The 18,199-nt window shown below is 31.8% G+C and overlaps 1 protein-coding gene across 1 annotated transcript in view; it reads right to left on the bottom strand.

Moving 5' to 3' along the window:
- Window positions 1–7,240, bottom strand: part of LOC108487107 (potassium transporter 8-like) — a 28,846-nt gene extending 21,606 nt beyond the window's left edge. Inside the window, exons 1-4 of the mRNA XM_017791345.2 lie at window positions 6,677–7,240; window positions 6,097–6,586; window positions 5,960–6,013; window positions 4,038–4,298 (exon numbers count right to left, since the gene is read on the bottom strand). Of these exons, the coding sequence (XP_017646834.1) occupies window positions 4,038–4,298; window positions 5,960–6,013; window positions 6,097–6,586; window positions 6,677–6,697 (826 nt within the window). The 5' untranslated portion in view covers window positions 6,698–7,240. The remainder of the gene's footprint in view (window positions 1–4,037; window positions 4,299–5,959; window positions 6,014–6,096; window positions 6,587–6,676) is intronic.
- Window positions 7,241–18,199: the final 10,959 nt, after the last annotated feature.

An 18,199-nucleotide genomic window follows, 5' to 3' on the forward strand; every position in this document is an offset into this window, starting at 1 on the left:
TAAATAAATTAAAAAAAGAAAAAAAAAGATGTATTAATAAAATGTGGGGACTAAAAGTAGAAACAAATAGAGTGTCTTGGTAGGTTTGGTAAATTACCTAATTTTCATGAAATAATCTAAGTCGATCTTAATTTTTGTGTGTGTTAATTGAAATACTTTTTCAATTTTACTTAAAACAAGCTAAGGGTTCTCTTTATTTTTCATATGCATTTTGACTAATTTTTATAAAACTTTGGAGTGGTACTTCTTTCTACAAATTCTAAATTTCATAGTGGATAGGAACCATACCTCAGGGCAAGCATGGGCTAAGTAGGGGGAATTTGATAATATTCTAGAACGACATATTTTTATGTGTTAATTGTATATTTATTTTGAGTATGATCCTACTAATTTGGGCTATTTATGGTCTTTTATCTTTTAGGGACTAAATTGAAGGCAAAAGTAAATTTAAGGTCAAAAAGCGTGAATTTGGAGATAAAGTGAGCCAACATGCTACATAAGAAAAAAGGTGGTGCCGAAAATGCAAGCATGAAAGACATAAGGACAAAAATGCAAAGAAGAGATATTTTATAAACATAAGACTCTATTTAATTTTAATTATATTATGATAATTGTTAAATATTATTATTTAGATTTTATTTTAGCTTTTATATTTATCTTTAATTATCTGTATTTCTTTTTTAGAATTAAGTAGGACTAGACTAGGTTTCCTAGTACTATAAATAGGGGATGGAGTGATTCAAATTAGATATCATCTTTTCTGTAAATACTCCATCTCCCAAAAACTTAGCCTTTGTTCCTTTGATATTTTTCAATAAAATTTCTATTTCCATTACATTTATTTCTTTTTCCCCAAAAAGCATAAACCACTAAATTTATCCAGTCGAAGGTTGTCGAAATTCTCCAAAAAGGATACATGAGGCTTAGAATCCGCGCTTAGCCTTCTCAACGAGTATTCATCATTTCTCTGTATTACGGGGCTAACGCTTTCGTCCATGTCCCTTAATAGGTGATCTTTTCAACTTGTGCAAGGAACGACCGCTTTGCACATTTTGAGAAGGTTGCAAAGTCAGTTTGTTAGCTTACTGCGTCAGAGGTTGGCGAGCACAAGGGACAAAATAGCATGGTATTCGCCATTGGAAAGTAATGATCTAGCATAAGATAGTCTCACAAAAGCGATTGTTGGCTAGAGTCAGGTTCCACCAAATCGTAAGTCTAAAATCTTGGAGCTGGTGGTCGTAGGTGTCCTCTTCTACTATAACTGGCTTATTATGCTTGAGAATGATCACTTAAAAGCCGAAGATTGAATCCAAGACGAATCAAGTCAACCAGGGGCTGGAAACTCTCCATAAGAAATCATTTTCCTCAACTTTATTTATCTCTACTATTTTGATTTTAATTTTTGCAATTTCAATTCAACTTTTAATTCTGGTTTTATTTTTTTTCCAGATCAAAATTTTTAATTCTGTTTTTATTTTTTATTTTTCAGGAACGCAGGTTTTCTTGGGCACGACTCTATTCGAGATTTCGAGAAACAAACATTTTTACAAGTCCGGTCCCTGAGGATTTGACCCTACTTCCCTTATACTATTCTTTTTCATTATTTTATAGGGATAGAATATTTTTGGTGCTCTCAACGACCGCACTTGACTGTGTATTATATGATATGTGTTGTAATGACACAATATGATGTGTAGGGTTGAGTGGGTGTTTTTAACCCCACATGGTGTGATGGGATGGTCGGAGATGGTTTGTAAAGGATGGTGGTAGGATTCTGATTATTTGATCTGTATATCTGTATCCGTATCTGTATCTGGGATAGACATGAGTCTGAATCTGTATCTGATTGTATATATATGACTTTTGTATGTTTGCATGTTTAATTCTGTTAGGTTACATATTAAGTTTACGAAAATTCATATCTGCTTGTCTGTTTTGTTCAGGTAATCCACAAACTTAGGCGGATCGGTGCGGCGGAGACTCAGTGGTGACCACTTGACCGTAAACTGTTAAAACTTGCTCATTTATGGTTTAGTTAAGGTTTTGGTTTCCAATTGAGAGTTTGTAATTTTTGGGACTCTCTGGACTTTATGGATTCTTAATTGTTGGCTTTGGTTTCATTCATTCTATAATGTGCATGCTTCAACAAAACGTATCTCTTTTAAAACGACAGTTTTTATGCAGACAAAAGTTTTCTAAAAACACGACTGTATTTTTGAAATATAACGGTCTTAAGGCTTCCACTGAAAGCAGAATTGTGAATGTGTGTGAATTATGAGACGTGAACAATTTGACAAGACAACTCTGTTTTCAAAACCCATTTTTTGTGACATCTTTGGATTTGGCCATAACGTCTAGGCCAGGTTTGGTGTGTTATATATATTCAGTTTAGTTTTGTAAAATTTTGGAACAGGTTAAAGAAGGATTCAAGAATCGTTCTAGGGTCGGGGTTGAAGTTGAATGGTAAAGTATTAAATAAAGATTAGGGTAGGTGGGTGGGTGGGTGGGTGGGTTGACTATATATAACTAAAAATCTAGTCTGAGTTAAGGTTTTTTTGAAATTTACCGGATTAGATAGATTTTTCAAAATTTATTGAATTAGGTTAATTTTGAAGAGGGAAGGTTAGATGAGTTTTTAGCGGAATTGGTAGGGAAACGCTTCTAGCTAGACGCGCTTTCTTGTTCAGTTAGCAAAATGCTTCCAGCTAGACGTGTTTTCCTTCTCTCTCCATCGTTTTCGTTTAGGGGTTTTAGGGTTTTTTTAAGGTTTGAGTTTAGGATTCTTTTAAGGGTTTTTATTTAGAGTTTGTAAGAATTTTGGGAGTTTAAGGTTTAGAGTTTTTGTTTTAGATCCCCAAAATTATTATTATTTTAGGGATTTTTAATTTTATATATTCTTTAGGATTTTTTTATAATATTTATATGTGGTGAAAATTATAAATTTTAAAATTGTTATAAATATTTTGAGTTTTATAAATAACATTATTTTTAAAATTTTGAAATTATTTTGAAATTTTTGTCATTATTGTGAGTCCAATTTGGCAATTTTCAAAATTGACAAGTACCAAAAGGGAATTTATACCAATTTTCTATTTTAATTATTCGAATTGTAAAATTTAGCTCGATTTGAAATTAAAACTCGAACAAAACATGAGAGTGAACTAAGAGAATTGAGTGAGAATTAAGAGAGGATTGAGAATGAATTGAGAGAGAGTTGAGAGTGAATTGAAAAAGTGAAAAATTTGGGGTTTAAATAGGGAAAAGAAGTTAATGTTAGGGGGAGGGAGTCGTTGGAATTCAACAATCGGGGGTAGCGGGAAATACGTCCAACTGGACGCACCTTACTAATTCAACAGGAAAACGCGTCCAACTAAACTCGTTTTCACAAAATCAATCTAATCCGATAAATTTTAAAAAATCAGTCTAATCCAATATTTTTTTTATTAAAAATCAGCATTTTAAAGTAATTCACCAAAAAGAAAAATGGAGAAAATTGAAAACGGTTCCAATTGTAGTATTTGGTTCCACTTCAATTTCGTTTATTTTTAAATATATTCTATTCAATTTAATTTTGATTCGCAAGTTAAAAAATTTATTTTATTTAATTTTAAAATATTTTTATTTTTATAATATAAAAATAAATATTGTATATGCAAATGAGTGAAAATAACTTAAAACACTATAAATTGATGAACCAAACTCATCGGATATAATATTTGTTTTTTGTTTTTTTTTTATATATTTGGTTTAACATTTTAAAAATCGAACTAGATCAATTAAGTTGGGAACTAGCTGATGTACTAGTTTGGAGAGTGACAAAATTATTTGACTCAAAAATTGATACGAACTAGTTGAACCGGACTAAAAATCACAATTGAATTAATTTTATAATTTTTAAATTTATTTTGAATGTTTAATAATTTATTTGTTTTAAACTAGATGATCCGATCAAATTAAAAATTGTTAGATCGATTAATTTGACCATTGATCTGGTTCTAAAATAAGTGAGGATAATATAAGTAGAGTTGAGTTTGTACCTGTAATACAAAGCAAGATCCCACCAAGTGACATCCAACCTTTCTTTTGGGTCTTCTTCAAGAACTTGTACATGTAATATGGAGAGAGTGCTTGGTAGACATGGGGGTTCCATTCACAAATGTTGTAAACCCCAATTGCACTGATGCACAATAGCCATGTTATTACAACGGGTGCAAACAAGAACCCCACCCGGTTGGTCCCATAATGTTGGAGTGCAAACAAGAATACCAATATGGCACAAGCTGCTGGAACTTCTACATCTGCACAATCAATACAACTATGAGGAAACACAATATTAAAAGCACATAAAGTAGGCTTTTTTTTAAAAAAAAAATCACCCAATTTAACATAGTATTAGAGCTCTCGAGTTGATATCCTAACAGTCTCGAACTATTTTTTATTAGCTTGAGTTTTTACTAACGTGTTCAATGATCAGATTATTCACTCAAATATGAAAATTTGTCCACAAGATTTAAATAAAGATATTAAACTTGAAATATAGATTTAAGCATAAAAACCCTTAACAAGTTTGATTGATAAAATTCTAAAAATTATATATTTATTTCTATAGCTTAAAAGGTACAGGCAGAACTAAAGCATTGATACAAATCTCATGTTTTAAAAGAAATATTTTTTAATATTTGTATATTTCATATAATTAAAAAATCATTTTGACTGAATTTTAGATAAATAGTTATCGAAATTCAATATGAAGTTAGACAACTAATTATCTAGATTCATTCTAAACTTAAATTTTAAATAACCTTTTATTTATTGATGTGACAATTGATATTTACAGTTAACAATCACATTAGTAATATAATAGTCAAAAGATGAAAAACGATGGTTAAAAAACTTAATTAAATGCATTTTTCGCAACAAAAAACCAATTTTGCAAAATTTAAAATACCAAAAAAAAAATTATAATGTATTTCTCGGATTATGATTCTTATCCTTAAAACAAAGTTAACTTTTTCTTGCATTACAACGACAGCTTAACACATGAAATTTGACACTTTCTATAATCTTCTTCTGATTTATGAAATCGAACTTCTTTTCTTAGCCACATGTTCCTTATTTAACCTTTAGTTTTTATTTTATTTATAAAAAGCTATCAACTTGATCCTCCACACTATCATCTACCTAATCATAATTAATTAGATTGATAGTGATTTGAGTTTTATTAAAACAAGGAATCTGCCTTAAGCCCTTAATTACATTTTGTGGTGGCCCCACTCTAATGCAGAAGCTTATGACCATTTTGATAACCCCTACTTTGTCCTTATACTAAATAATTCACATTATATATTTGGGTTAATTCCATTAAACGTCCTTGAACTATTTCCTGAATTTTATATTTAGTCATAAACTTCAAAAACAGTTTACCTGAGTTCCCAAAATATAAGTAGGTTATTCTTTCAGCCTACTCGTCAATTTAGGCGTTAAATGCGTGATCAAATCTAACATAGAGCATATTTAAGATCTACGGGTCAAATTATATGTACATGTGTGCTTAATGCATGGATAACATGGATCTATCATATTTTTTTTGAAAAAATTGTCAATAAAAGTGAGAAGGTTTTTTTTTTTTTTAACATGTTATATCCAAGCTGGTAATATAGTAAAATGCACATGTATTCACAATTTAATCACATATTTTAAATATACTTCAGCTCAAATTTAAGCTAACATTTAACACCGAAGCTAAATGGAAGAACTTGATGGATAGAATTTTGAAGTTCAAGGACCAAGTTATACTCCCATTCATAGTTTGAGGATATCTGCTGAAATTAACCCTATATATATATATATTTGATACGATGCTATGTATCTGTTTTCTTAATTATCAGTTCACTAATACTAATGATCTGCAAAATTGCAATGAGAAATACAAAATATGGCTTCTAAATTAGGAACTTACAACGATGTTGTTCTTTGGACATTGAAAGCTCCAATCCTGACACTGCTGAAAAAACTGCACAAACCAAGAAATCTCAGGTCACTAATGAATCCTATTTTAAAAAAAAAAAAAAAAAAACCCAAAATTGAAAGTTGTACCAGAAATTGCAGGTGTGAGGACACCATCTCCAATGACCATGCAAGTCCCAATCAAAGCCAAAACAAGCAAAAGCCTTTGCAAAAGTTTGTGTTTCTCTAAAGTTGATTTCAAACTAGACCCTAAAAAGCTCTTACTAATTGATGAAATCCCATCTTTTTGGTACTCTGATAGTTCTTCATCTGCAAGCTGACAATTAGGCAATGAACAAAGCCTTGCATGTCTACAAAGCAATGAATACAAAGCAAAAGTGCCACCTTCACCATTATCATCAGCTTTGAGCACAATGAACACATATTTCAACAATGGCATCAATGTTAATGTCCAAAACACAAATGATAAAACCCCATAAATCTCCTCATTTGTCTCAGAGTGATGAATATCTTCAGCAAATGCACTTTTGTATACATATAAAGGGGAAGTACTTAAATCTCCATAAACAACACCTAAACTTTGATAAGCCAATGTTAATACATTCTTCCATGATTCCCTCTGCAAACACAAAACAAAAACAACTTAAAATGATTTTTTTCTTTTTGAAGGTTTCATCCTAATGAATACCCAGTGTGCCACATGTCTTACCTTGTTCCGTCCAAAATCCATCCTAAAAACTGTCAATTGGACCACTCAAAATCCATTCTTTCAGCAAGTGAAAAACCAAATACAAAGAACTAGGCAATGTAGACAAAACATCAAACACCTAACAGGTGAAAAATCTTTATAGAGAGAATGGTTTTCAGTGATACAAGAATCAAAGAATATTATGGGGAATGTTTAGTTTTAAAGTGAGAAAACAAAGACAAGATGGCTAGAGAGGAAAGCAAATGGAGATATTTTGAAGATTAAAAACTTGGGTTTTTCTTTTGGCTCTCCATTTTGTTGGGTTTTTTAGGAAGAAAAGAAAAGTAAGATTGTTTTTGTTTTGAGTGGGAAATTGAAGGACCAATTTGTAAACTGGGAATGCACTAACTGAAAATTGAATTTAATTTCTTTTCTCTTTTTCTATGAAACCTAACTTTGACCACTCACATTGATATCTCTTTTTTTTCTTTTTTTCCTTTAATTGTTTTCCTGAAAGAGTTGATGAAACTGTTTAATTACTCTCTAAAAAATTGGGTCCATCAAATTATGTGACTCAGAAAATTGTAATTCCTTCTGTTTTCTGGTCAACAAAATTTTCATAAGGATAAAATATCACAATCTAAATATAAAGAGTAAATTACACATAAAGTCACTCAATTATTAGTAGGTTTATGTTTTGGTTTTAGTCATTCAACTTCGAAAAGTTATAAATTGGTCACTGAACTCTTCGGAAATTTTCATTTAAATCATTGAACTATTCAAAAAATTTTATTAAGGGTGTGTTTAGTATGACTTCCAAGAAGCACTTTTGAGACAAAAACACTCTTAAAAAAGTTACTTTTTGAGAGAAAAAGTGCTTCTCCCAAATAAAAAATCGGCCTAAAAGAATTTTATTGAGAAGCTAAAAATTTTAGCTTTTGAGAAAAGAAATACTTTTAAGAAGCATTGCTAAACTAAGCCTAAATCATTGGGCTTTTTTTTTTTAGCAAGCTCTAAATGATAATTCGATAATCAAAATGATGAATCAATACCAATGGACGAGTAGAAGAATATACCTTAGGTCGATTGAAGAAGAAAGCTATTTGGATTTTGGTCCATAGATTTGTGACGTTCAAATGTATTTTATGAAAAGAATGAATAAGGGGAGGATAGCTTTCAATTGGTGTATACGATGCAAACAGAGAAAGGTTATACAATAACAGTTTTACTATTCTAGTGACTCAAATGAAAACTTCCAATCAGATTGTAATTTTTTAAAGTTGAGTTACTAAAACGTAAACTTATTAATAGTTACGGTTTAGTGATGTTGATTGTAGTTTATCCAAAAATAAAAGAAGACAAAATTGTATATATGATTCTGTAAGCTGGTTTTCTTTTTCCTTGCGTGAAAAAAAATATTTTGATTAAAGATAATACGCTTCAGCGCAATTAAATTTATATTTTTCTACACTGATAATAATACTGATGCTCAATATATATAATATATTCATAAAACAAAATTAAAACATAATCATGAATAAAATTATGAAAATATCCAGAAAATCTGAATTTAGAATATTAAAACACTAAATAAATTCTTTAAGCATGAATGCAAAGTAATGGTATATAGGATAGCTTTGGCTATTAGAATAAATACTCCAAGAATCAGATGCATTTAAAATCAAAGGAAGTTGTGAAATTTCACAAGGATCGGAGCTCTGCAACTTTCAACCTTTATTGTTCCAACCCTCGGAAAAATTGTAATTTATGAGAACTTTTAGGTATATTCTCTATTGGTAAATATGAAGAGTTGAATTATAAAATTATGGTTTCATATTCTATTCCATGAGACTTTTACAACGGTATATCATATGCTCAAAAATGTTAAGTGATGAATGAGAAATTGATGTTTAAATTAAGCTACTTGTAAATATTTGTTGAGGAAAAGAAAGCTTAAATCTCACATTAGTGAGATATATATATATATATATATATATATATATATATATATGATAACCTCCTTAAATAATGATAAAATGACAAAAGAACATTGCCTTGCGCGCAAGGGGGTTCAAGTTTAAACCCATCAGGGTTGAGGAACAACCCCACAATGTGGGCGACCTGAAATGTCGGACCCAAAATAGGCTTGCAAATATTTTGTATTTAATTTAAAAGGAGATTTTATTTGAATTTGATTCTAATCAATTTGATTTGATTTTAAGAAAAATGATTTAATTGCCCTTTTAATGTTAAATTTTGTCTCCTTATACATGGATATTTCTAAAATTCTTCCACTTTTAATGCTTATAAAAGGCTAAGACTTCTTCAAAAATTTTTGCTCAATCTCATTACTGATTTAATGTAATTAATCTAGCAAGTAAGCAACAATATATAATCTTGAGATTTGTATACATAATTTATCGTAAGTTTTCATTGTGGGTGTAAATAAGTGTTATTGGTTTATTATCTAAAAAAAAACTTAAGAGTTGAGTGATTTAAAATTTTAAGTACAAAAGTGAGGTTGTTAATCTGGTGTGTGTGTGTTAAAAGATGATAGTCCATTTATCTTTATAGAAAATGCTTCACAAATGTAAAGAAACCGAATTACGTAAACATCTCTGTGTTTATTTTTGTTCTATCTTAGTCCCACAAACAATTGGCACTACTAGTAGCATTGCTCCCCTGTTGTGCAATTATCAACTGTGTTCTTCAAGATTTATCAATTTTAACCCGAGTTTAAAAACTTGATTAATCTCAACCCAACTCAATGCAAATTGATTATAAAATCTCGAATCCAAGACCATTTGAATTTGAAATGATTTCAACCTGAAATGATTTATAATTAAAATGATCTAAACATGAAATAATCATAACTTAATTGTTAAACTCGAACGAAAAACTCGCAAAAACCTAAAATTCCAATTGAAAATTCTTCATATTTTCTAATATTTAAATAATCATATCCTAAAAGAATTAAGAAAAATAAAGAGCATAATCAACTTTGGCACGCGGGATATTACAGAGACGGTGTGGCAAATTTTGGGATGGATGGTACCATGGCCCGCCTTGGAACTCCACTTTCATATAATTTGAAGAATATAGAATGGAATAGATCCATGGGCAAATAGTGGTGAAACTAGAAATTCTTTTTTGAGTGTTAGTATTAAATCTTAAATTTGAGATAAAAAATATTTTATAATTTTTAAAAAATATATAAAAATATTTTAGAAGGGTTAAAGTCTCTATCTTCTTACTTAGTAATAATGCTTTTGGGTCCAAATGATGGGTTATTTAGTCTAAAATTTTATATTTTCTTACTAGTTAAATATATTATATTTGTTTTTTTACACAATGTTTATAATTAATTATAGTTCCTTTCTAACCCATAAATAAGAGGATAATGCGTTTCAACGCATTTAAACTCAATCCTCTTATATTTATAATAATACTTATACCAATTAAATTAAGACTCAATCAATATATTTTAAAGGATTCGAATATGTTAAATATTTGTAAGTAATAAAACCTTGGAAAATTTATAAATATTAAAAGAAGACAATTTCGTATGAGGATCCACTAGGTATGTATGTCATTTGACAAAATATAAAAATGGTTCGAAGGAGGGTGCAGAAGCAGGTATTTGTCATGTCAATATATATAGTAGTGGATGAGACTACTTTCCACTACAAGTTAATGTCTTTTATAAGAGCCCTACCTTTTGGGTTTTTTTCTTTTTTGCTTTTGATTCGAGATTTTGTTTTTCTCACGAGAATCAAGTTGGATTCCTGTTTCTTTTTTCCCCACATGCTCATTTTATCCTTACTTTTTTCATACAAAAATAAAGAGGAGGGAGTCGAGGTAACGGTTCACCTTGGTAAGATGGAGAGCCATAGTATTTGAGTGGTTGGAATGATGGTAAGAGTGATTGAGAGGACGGAGAGAAGAGCTAGTAGAGAGATGCCTTGGTTTCTATTTGTATGTGTTACATACTTGCCATTGGTGAAATGGGAAGGCTTATATATACGAAATAAAGGACTAGCCATGTATTAAGATGTCATTGACAGCAACGTTACATATTGTCTTCTTGAAGGGGTAGATGTGATCTTATAGATTGGTGATGTGGTATCTTAGGATGACTTAGTAATCAATGGGTGTGAGGTTCTATGTGATGTCTACGGAACTAACTAAAAATTTAATTAAGATAAGTATGCCTATCAATTAATAGTATAGTTGCGGTGAGAAAAGATATCGTTCCCATGAAGACTAAAAGTACTAGTAATTACCCTTTTTTCTAATATTTAACCGAATAATTCAAATAATTGATTAAAATTTAAGTTAACAACAGAACAAGAAAAAAGACAAAACACGAAAATAATTGATTAACAACCAAGAAACAAAATAATACTCAAAAAATAATCAACCTAGATTTCATCTGCCACTATCAATCTAAATTACGCAATTTTTTTACTTAGTATCTTGGCCTGTAAAAATCTCTAAATTATGCTAATATCTCTTTCGAGCATAAAAGCAACAAACTCTAGGTTGATTAATTGAATTTTTTTATTAAAACCCCTATTATCGCATTAACTCGTGCTATTGATTCCCCTATTAGATTTGACTCTAATCCAGTATATTTATGTTGTCTTATTTCTGGGATTGTATGCAACTCCACTATATTAAGCAATATCTACTCTTAAATAGAGTCTATTCAACCACTGATTTAAGCACATCAAACATGGATTAATAATCTAGAAATATTAAACCAAGAATTAAGCACACATAATTGAGAACAAGAACTAAGTATTTATTGCGTAAAATAAAAATTAAATGAAAAAATCTATTATAGGATTCATCTCCGTAAGGTATTTAGAAAATTAGTTCATACTTGAAAATAAAAACATCCAAGATACAGTATAACCGAAAGAAATGTGAATCTTCAACCTTAATGGAAATCTTCTTTAGAATAGACTTCAATGGTGTTTTTCGAATTGTTTTCTTGAATATTCTTTGACGGCTCATCCTATCTTCTTATTTAGTCATATATATGTCTTAGAAAATCCAAAAAACCTAAAAATCGTGATTTTCTATAGTTCGGTGTGTAATTCCGTAAAATTGACATGACTTATCACACACCCGTGTGGGTCACACGGCTTTGTGGTCTGGCCATATGGAATGGTTTAGCCCGTGTAGCTCCTACAACTTGCTTCGACGCTCTGATTTTCACTCGTTTTTCGCTCCTTTTTCTCCCAAGTGCTCTATTAAGCATTAAAACATGAATTTAAAGGATTAAGAGCATAAAATTCACAATTAACATCTAATAATTGCCCCAAAACGCATTTAGAATAAGGTTAAAACATGTTACTTTTAGCACTTATCAAATATCTCCACACTTAAGGGTTTTGTTTGTCCTTAAGCAAAATTCTCAACGCACATTCAAGTTAACTTCTCTTGATTTATTGTTTTCACCGATAATGTCTTAAGATAATTTACAAATTATAATGCATTGGAAATTTAAACTAAAATGACACTAAAGAATACAAGCAATCCAAGCAGAAACTTTTAAAGCACAAAAACATAGACGTCTTCCTTATCTCAATAATTACCTAAAATTCAACTCAACAAAAATGAACACCCTCACTAAGGTTCCCTTAAAGCACTCAAAGTGTTTAAGGTTCAAGTAATGTGCACTCAATAGTCGAACAAGAAATGTTATTACCATAGGCTTGCTTGAAAATCAAATCTCCACCACTATATAACGAGATGACACACCAATTAAGATGTCTTTACAAAGTTGTAACAGGGCTTAGGTTAAGAGTGCGGAAAAGGTCAGAAAAGTTGGTTATAAATGAGAGTCGAGTTAATAAGTTACCAAACTAGAAAGAATCAGTTTTTGAATTAAAAAAATTTACATCAACAAGAAATAAAAGGCGGGTGTGAGCTTTTATACAAACGATGAGACTCACGATTCAATCAATTTTTTTCATTTATTATTATTTTTCAATCTTTTTTATTTTTAGAATAAGGAAAGAATTCAACGATGTAAATGATAGTCAAGTAACTAAACAAATCAAATCTAGACAAAAAAATGAGTAAATAAAAAGGATGATTTACAACATTAATATGGGTTACGGGTTAACACAAATGGATGATAAGATAAAAATGTTAGGATCAATAGGGTTAACTAGGGGTTAATTCAACGAGTAAGTTGTTTATAGGTTAAGCGAGTTAAATCCTAAGTACCTTTATCATCTCAGTATATCAAATCAATAATGTGGCCTCGACATGTATAACTGAAGCAAATTCTAGAATAATAAATCAAGTTAACATACTCACAACAAAAAATAAAATGAGCATGAAATAAAATGTATGCTCTATAGGCTCAAAAGCTCACAAAAAATAATGGTTTTGATGTTAAACTTGTAAATTTAAAATTTCAAGATAATGATTCAGTTCAGGGAGACAACTTAAAATAATAATTTCTGTAAAAAAAAAAAACTTATCATCCTTAACTCTCTTGTGTATTAAAGTATAAATCACACAATGCATAAGAATTCACAAATTAATCCTGTAACGCCCCTACAATCGGCCTAGAAGTTTGGACCAGATCTCGGAGGTTACATTGATCACTAAAGTGATCTGGAAGTAATTCTACTAAACACGTTGATGAAGTCTCATTTCAACATGAAATAGCTTGATTCTAGCTAAACCGTTCAATTATTTCTGGGTTAAACAGAAAACTTTAGATTACGACAAAAACGTTCAGAGTTATAATTCTACAGTTTTCAAAATTTAGACAAAATGGTACTTTACAAAATTAGTCCAAGGTTAAAATTTATAAAGTTTGAAATTAAATTTAAACCATAGTTTTTACAGTTCAAAACAATTTATCAAAACAGGAACTGAAAGAAGGCTTATTAACTTGCTTTTAAACGTGACTGTCCAATACCTCCGGTATACCGAGTCCAGCTTTAGATTATGCGAGTACTTGAAAAAAGGAAATTGCGGGGGGTAAGCTACACGAGTTCAGTGTGAGTCTGAAACCAAACTAACAATAGAACCATAAAAGAGAATGTCAGATAGTAGTTTAATAGCGAACCGTACTTACAGAGATATACAGAACTAGAAGGTAAACATGGAACCAACATCTGCACCGTACGTAACAATTCAAGCACACTATATTAGACACTAAAACTCAACTGAAAAGCCCATCAACGGGTTGACACCAAAACACTTATCATCATAGACATAACGTTCCAAAGTGTCACTATGCTAACACCTCAATACATGCAAGATCAGTCACAAATGTTAAGGCATACAGACAGATACATGTAAATGCACAAGTATTAAAAATCCGCCCATCCAGCCAAATACCTCGCCGTCCCCCAATCACACCACAAATGAGCTTTAAGAAGCCCAACCAACCATGCACACCCCATAGGACCTCGAAAGGCTCATCCAACCCTACATACCACGTATGTAGAACTGAGCCACATAAATATCAGTATGCAACTGAGCTGCCAGAAGTAACGTACTCTACGGTAAATTGCTATATAGACGTTTTGTCGTTAAAATTGCCAAATTAGATCAGACTTCCTTCTCTTCATATCCCAAACCTGAAATTATAATGCAAATGCAAAAATGCACACTATACATTATCAGTCACACAGATACAGAGTCAATTACAGAATCGATGTACATAGTTTTCAGACAACCACACACTAGATAAACAAAATTGGAAGTATGCACATTCAATCAATCAAATTTAGAATCTTATATCACAATATTCAAAGATTAAGCAACATCACAATAACGAGTCACTTAACTAATGCAACGATTGCTTATAACATATATGTATGAGCCAAAACAAAATCCTAACCACCCTTACTAAGGCCTAATCGAGGGTCGGAACACACTGGATCACAAACAAGTTAAAAACAGACACAGTACAAAAGTTGGTGACATAAGGCCACACGGCTGTGTAACTCGGACATGTGGAAAATGCCCAGGCCGTGTGGGGGTCTACATGCCTATGTGGAGGCCACACACGCCAGTGTGAAAGCCACATCCACCCGTGTGAGCAGCTCGTGTAACTCACTATCCAAAAGTGCTAAAAATTAAGAGTAGAGGAGACATGGCTGTGTGGTGATCTCACATGCCCGTGTGAGGACATATGCCCATGTGGCCAGGCCGTTTGGCACCAAAAATCATTTAAAGCCCTAATTCCCAACTTCACACGGCTGTGTGACCCTCCCTGTAGGGCATATGCCCGTGTGGCCACTCATGTGGTCACAAAACCACATCGAAACAACCTGAAAAACACATAATTCACCACCAAACCAACCCCTCAATTACCTAAACCCAAAAGTATACCAGAAATTGTAGATTTTCCTATGATACACCATCAACTTAAAACAAAACAACACTTATAGAAAAAAATTATGGAAACACACCGAAATTGTCAAATATCGCAGAACCCAAGCAGTAATTCATTAAAGGAACATTAGGGTTTTCGAACACACACTTGATTTCGCGATTAAAATACCCAAAATAATTGACGCCTCAAATCCACCTATTCCAGAACCCCTGTTTACGGAATTACACAACAACGCAAAAGAAATGGAGTAAAATCAAAGGAACAGAGTTCCAATTGATAAAAAGAAGAAAAAAAAACAAGAACGTGCTAAAGAGAATGTGAGAGAAGAAAAAAAGAAGAAAACGAATGGAACGTGAAGAAAAGAACGTGAAAAAGAACTTGACTTTTTTCCAAATAGAATAAATTAAAACTAATAAATATTTCTACTTTTAAATCAAAACAAAACAAAACAAAATAAAAAAAAAAATAGTCTCTCAAAATACTCTTGAGGACTGAACCATAGACCCAAAGGCACACTAACACACTACCAACCACCGACCAGCAAACCCATTCTGATATTAAAACACAACAATAAACCCAATTGTCCAATCTAACCACTGACCCTACCTATAAATCTCAAAACTTCTAACCCCATAAACCGGAGAGTTACAAATCCCAAACAGAATCAATATAAACTCCAATTTTTTTTTTAAAAAAAGTAACTTTAATGTTAGGTTTGAGAAAGTTACTTAAACACAAAAAAAAATTTCAGGGACTATATCGCATAAACATATAAAATCCTCCCTACACTTAATATGTACATTGCCCTCAATGTACAAATAAATATAATCACAAGAAGAAAAATATCATAAGTGAGGAATAGAACTAAAACTACCTTGAATTTGGATGATTTCATCGGAATAGTAAAATTCAGAATCGTAAGAGATCCTAAATTAAGTACATGGTTCCGAAGAAACTAATAAGAAGATAGATAAAAATAAAATAAAATAAAGAGATAACAAAATAGAAAAACAACCAATAACATAATAATAACAGTAAAGTGCATAATAAAGTAAAATAAAACATATAAGTTCAAAAAATAACAATAAAAATAAAAGATAATTTGAAGGACTTTTGGGTACACGACGACAGTAAAGATAGAGCGGTGGATAGGGCTTGGGTTTGGTGAAATAGGGTAGGAAGGAAAAAAAAACTATCTTTAGAAAAAAGGGTACATGGCCATGTGTCAGGCCATGTGGGCCATACGGTCGTGTATCTTTCTGAGGCAATGCGGTCTATTAAAAATTTTGAAAAATTGCTCTAGTGTTCACCACATGTCTGTGTGTCTTGGTTATGTGCACCACATGACCATGTCGCTAGGCCGTGTAAATCCACTCAAACCACGTGTGTCAAAAGAAAATTGAAAAATTGGCTATAGTATTCACACGATGCATGACACCTTCGTATGGACAGGCCGTGTGGATTTATTCAGGTCTGGTGGGGTTAATTGTTCGCTTCTCCTACGGTTGTGTCAAGGGGTGTGTGATATTTGTCTATTAATTGTTATCTCAATGAAAAATGCTTGAAAAAGATCGTAACAATGGACAAGATTGAAATTTATTGAGAGCAAATCTCGAAATGAATAGATCAATCAAAGATAGTAAACATTGCTAAAATACAAAATGAGTAAGATGAAAACAAGTGCCCTAAACATCGTAGCATAAACTTTTTTGTAGCAACTTGAGCTTGATATGTGTTTAGGAGATCTAGAGAACTTTGTTGATGCCCCAAGATGTAATGTTTCTCCTTTTAAGAAGACCCGACCATCTTACCTTCAATCTTCAATCCAAATTTAAGCTACCCTTTCTTGGGTTTTCAACTCAAAACCCTTTTTGTCTCAAAGTGCCCTTTGCGGGTTTTCATATTGGCCTCTCCTTTTTTTTAAGTGAAGTATTTTTTGGCTAAATCCAAATTCACATGATTACACATATTTTTTTTTTACCACATTAGGTCCTTCCCAGTTTGACATCCACTTTCCTTTGAAGTCTTTTTGTATGGGAAGGATCTTTTTCAATACCAAGTCCCCCTCATAGAGTTCTCTGGGGCGAACCTTTTTGTCATAAGCTCTCATTATTCGCTTTTGGTACATTTGACCATGACGGATAGCTTTCAACCTCTTCTCTTCAATCAAGTTCAGCTAATCATATAGGGATTGAATCCATTCTGCTTCATCAAAAGTCAATTCTTAAAAAACTCAGAGAGAAGGGATCTAGACTTCAATGGGAAAAACCGCCTCTATTCCATAAACCAATGAGAAAGGTGTTGCCCCGGTAGAGGTCTTGACAAATGGTCGATACTCATAGAGGGCAAATGGTAACTTCTCATCCCAATATTTATAAGTTTCAGTCATTTTCCCCACTATATTCTTAATGTTCTTATTGGTTGCTTTCACCGCACCATTCATTTTTGGGCGATATAGTGTCGAGTTGTGGTGTTTCATCTTGAATTGACTATAGACCTCCGCTATCATACTGTTGTTCAAGTTCAACATCAGATATAATCCTTTCTGGCATCCCATACCGATATATAATATCTTTTTTCAAGAATTTACTGACTTCTGACTTTGTGACATTAGCGTAAGAAGTGTCTCTTACCACTTGGTGAAGTAATCAACGACTACAAAGATGAATTGATGCCCATTGGAAGCTTTTGGCTAGATCAGCTCAATACATCCATATTGTACATAGAAAAAGGCCATGGAGAAGTCATATCATGAAAAGGTAAAGGAGGAACATGAATTTTATCTCCATAAATTTGGCACTTATGGCATCTATTGGCAAAACTTATACAATCTCCTTCCATGGTAAACCAATAATACCCATATCTCATGATTTAAAAGGCATAGTAAAACCATTAGAATATATTTTGCAAACTCCCTCGTGGACTTCTTCCTAAATCTTCTTGGCTTCAACGATGTCCACACATCTTAGTAGCACCTGATCTTTTCTTCTTTTATACATGATCTACCCATCTAAGACATAGTCATTGGCCAGTCTCCTCAGTATCCTTTTATCATTCTTGGTCACTTGATCAGTGTATTTATGATTCTTTAAGTGTCGCAGTATATCGTGGTACCAAGGGTGATTATCCTTTTCCTCTTCCTCGATGTTGAAACAATAAGCCGAAGCCTC

This window comes from Gossypium arboreum, chromosome 9 (assembly GCF_025698485.1).
Source record: "Gossypium arboreum isolate Shixiya-1 chromosome 9, ASM2569848v2, whole genome shotgun sequence".
Classification (NCBI taxonomy): Eukaryota; Viridiplantae; Streptophyta; class Magnoliopsida; order Malvales; family Malvaceae; genus Gossypium; species Gossypium arboreum.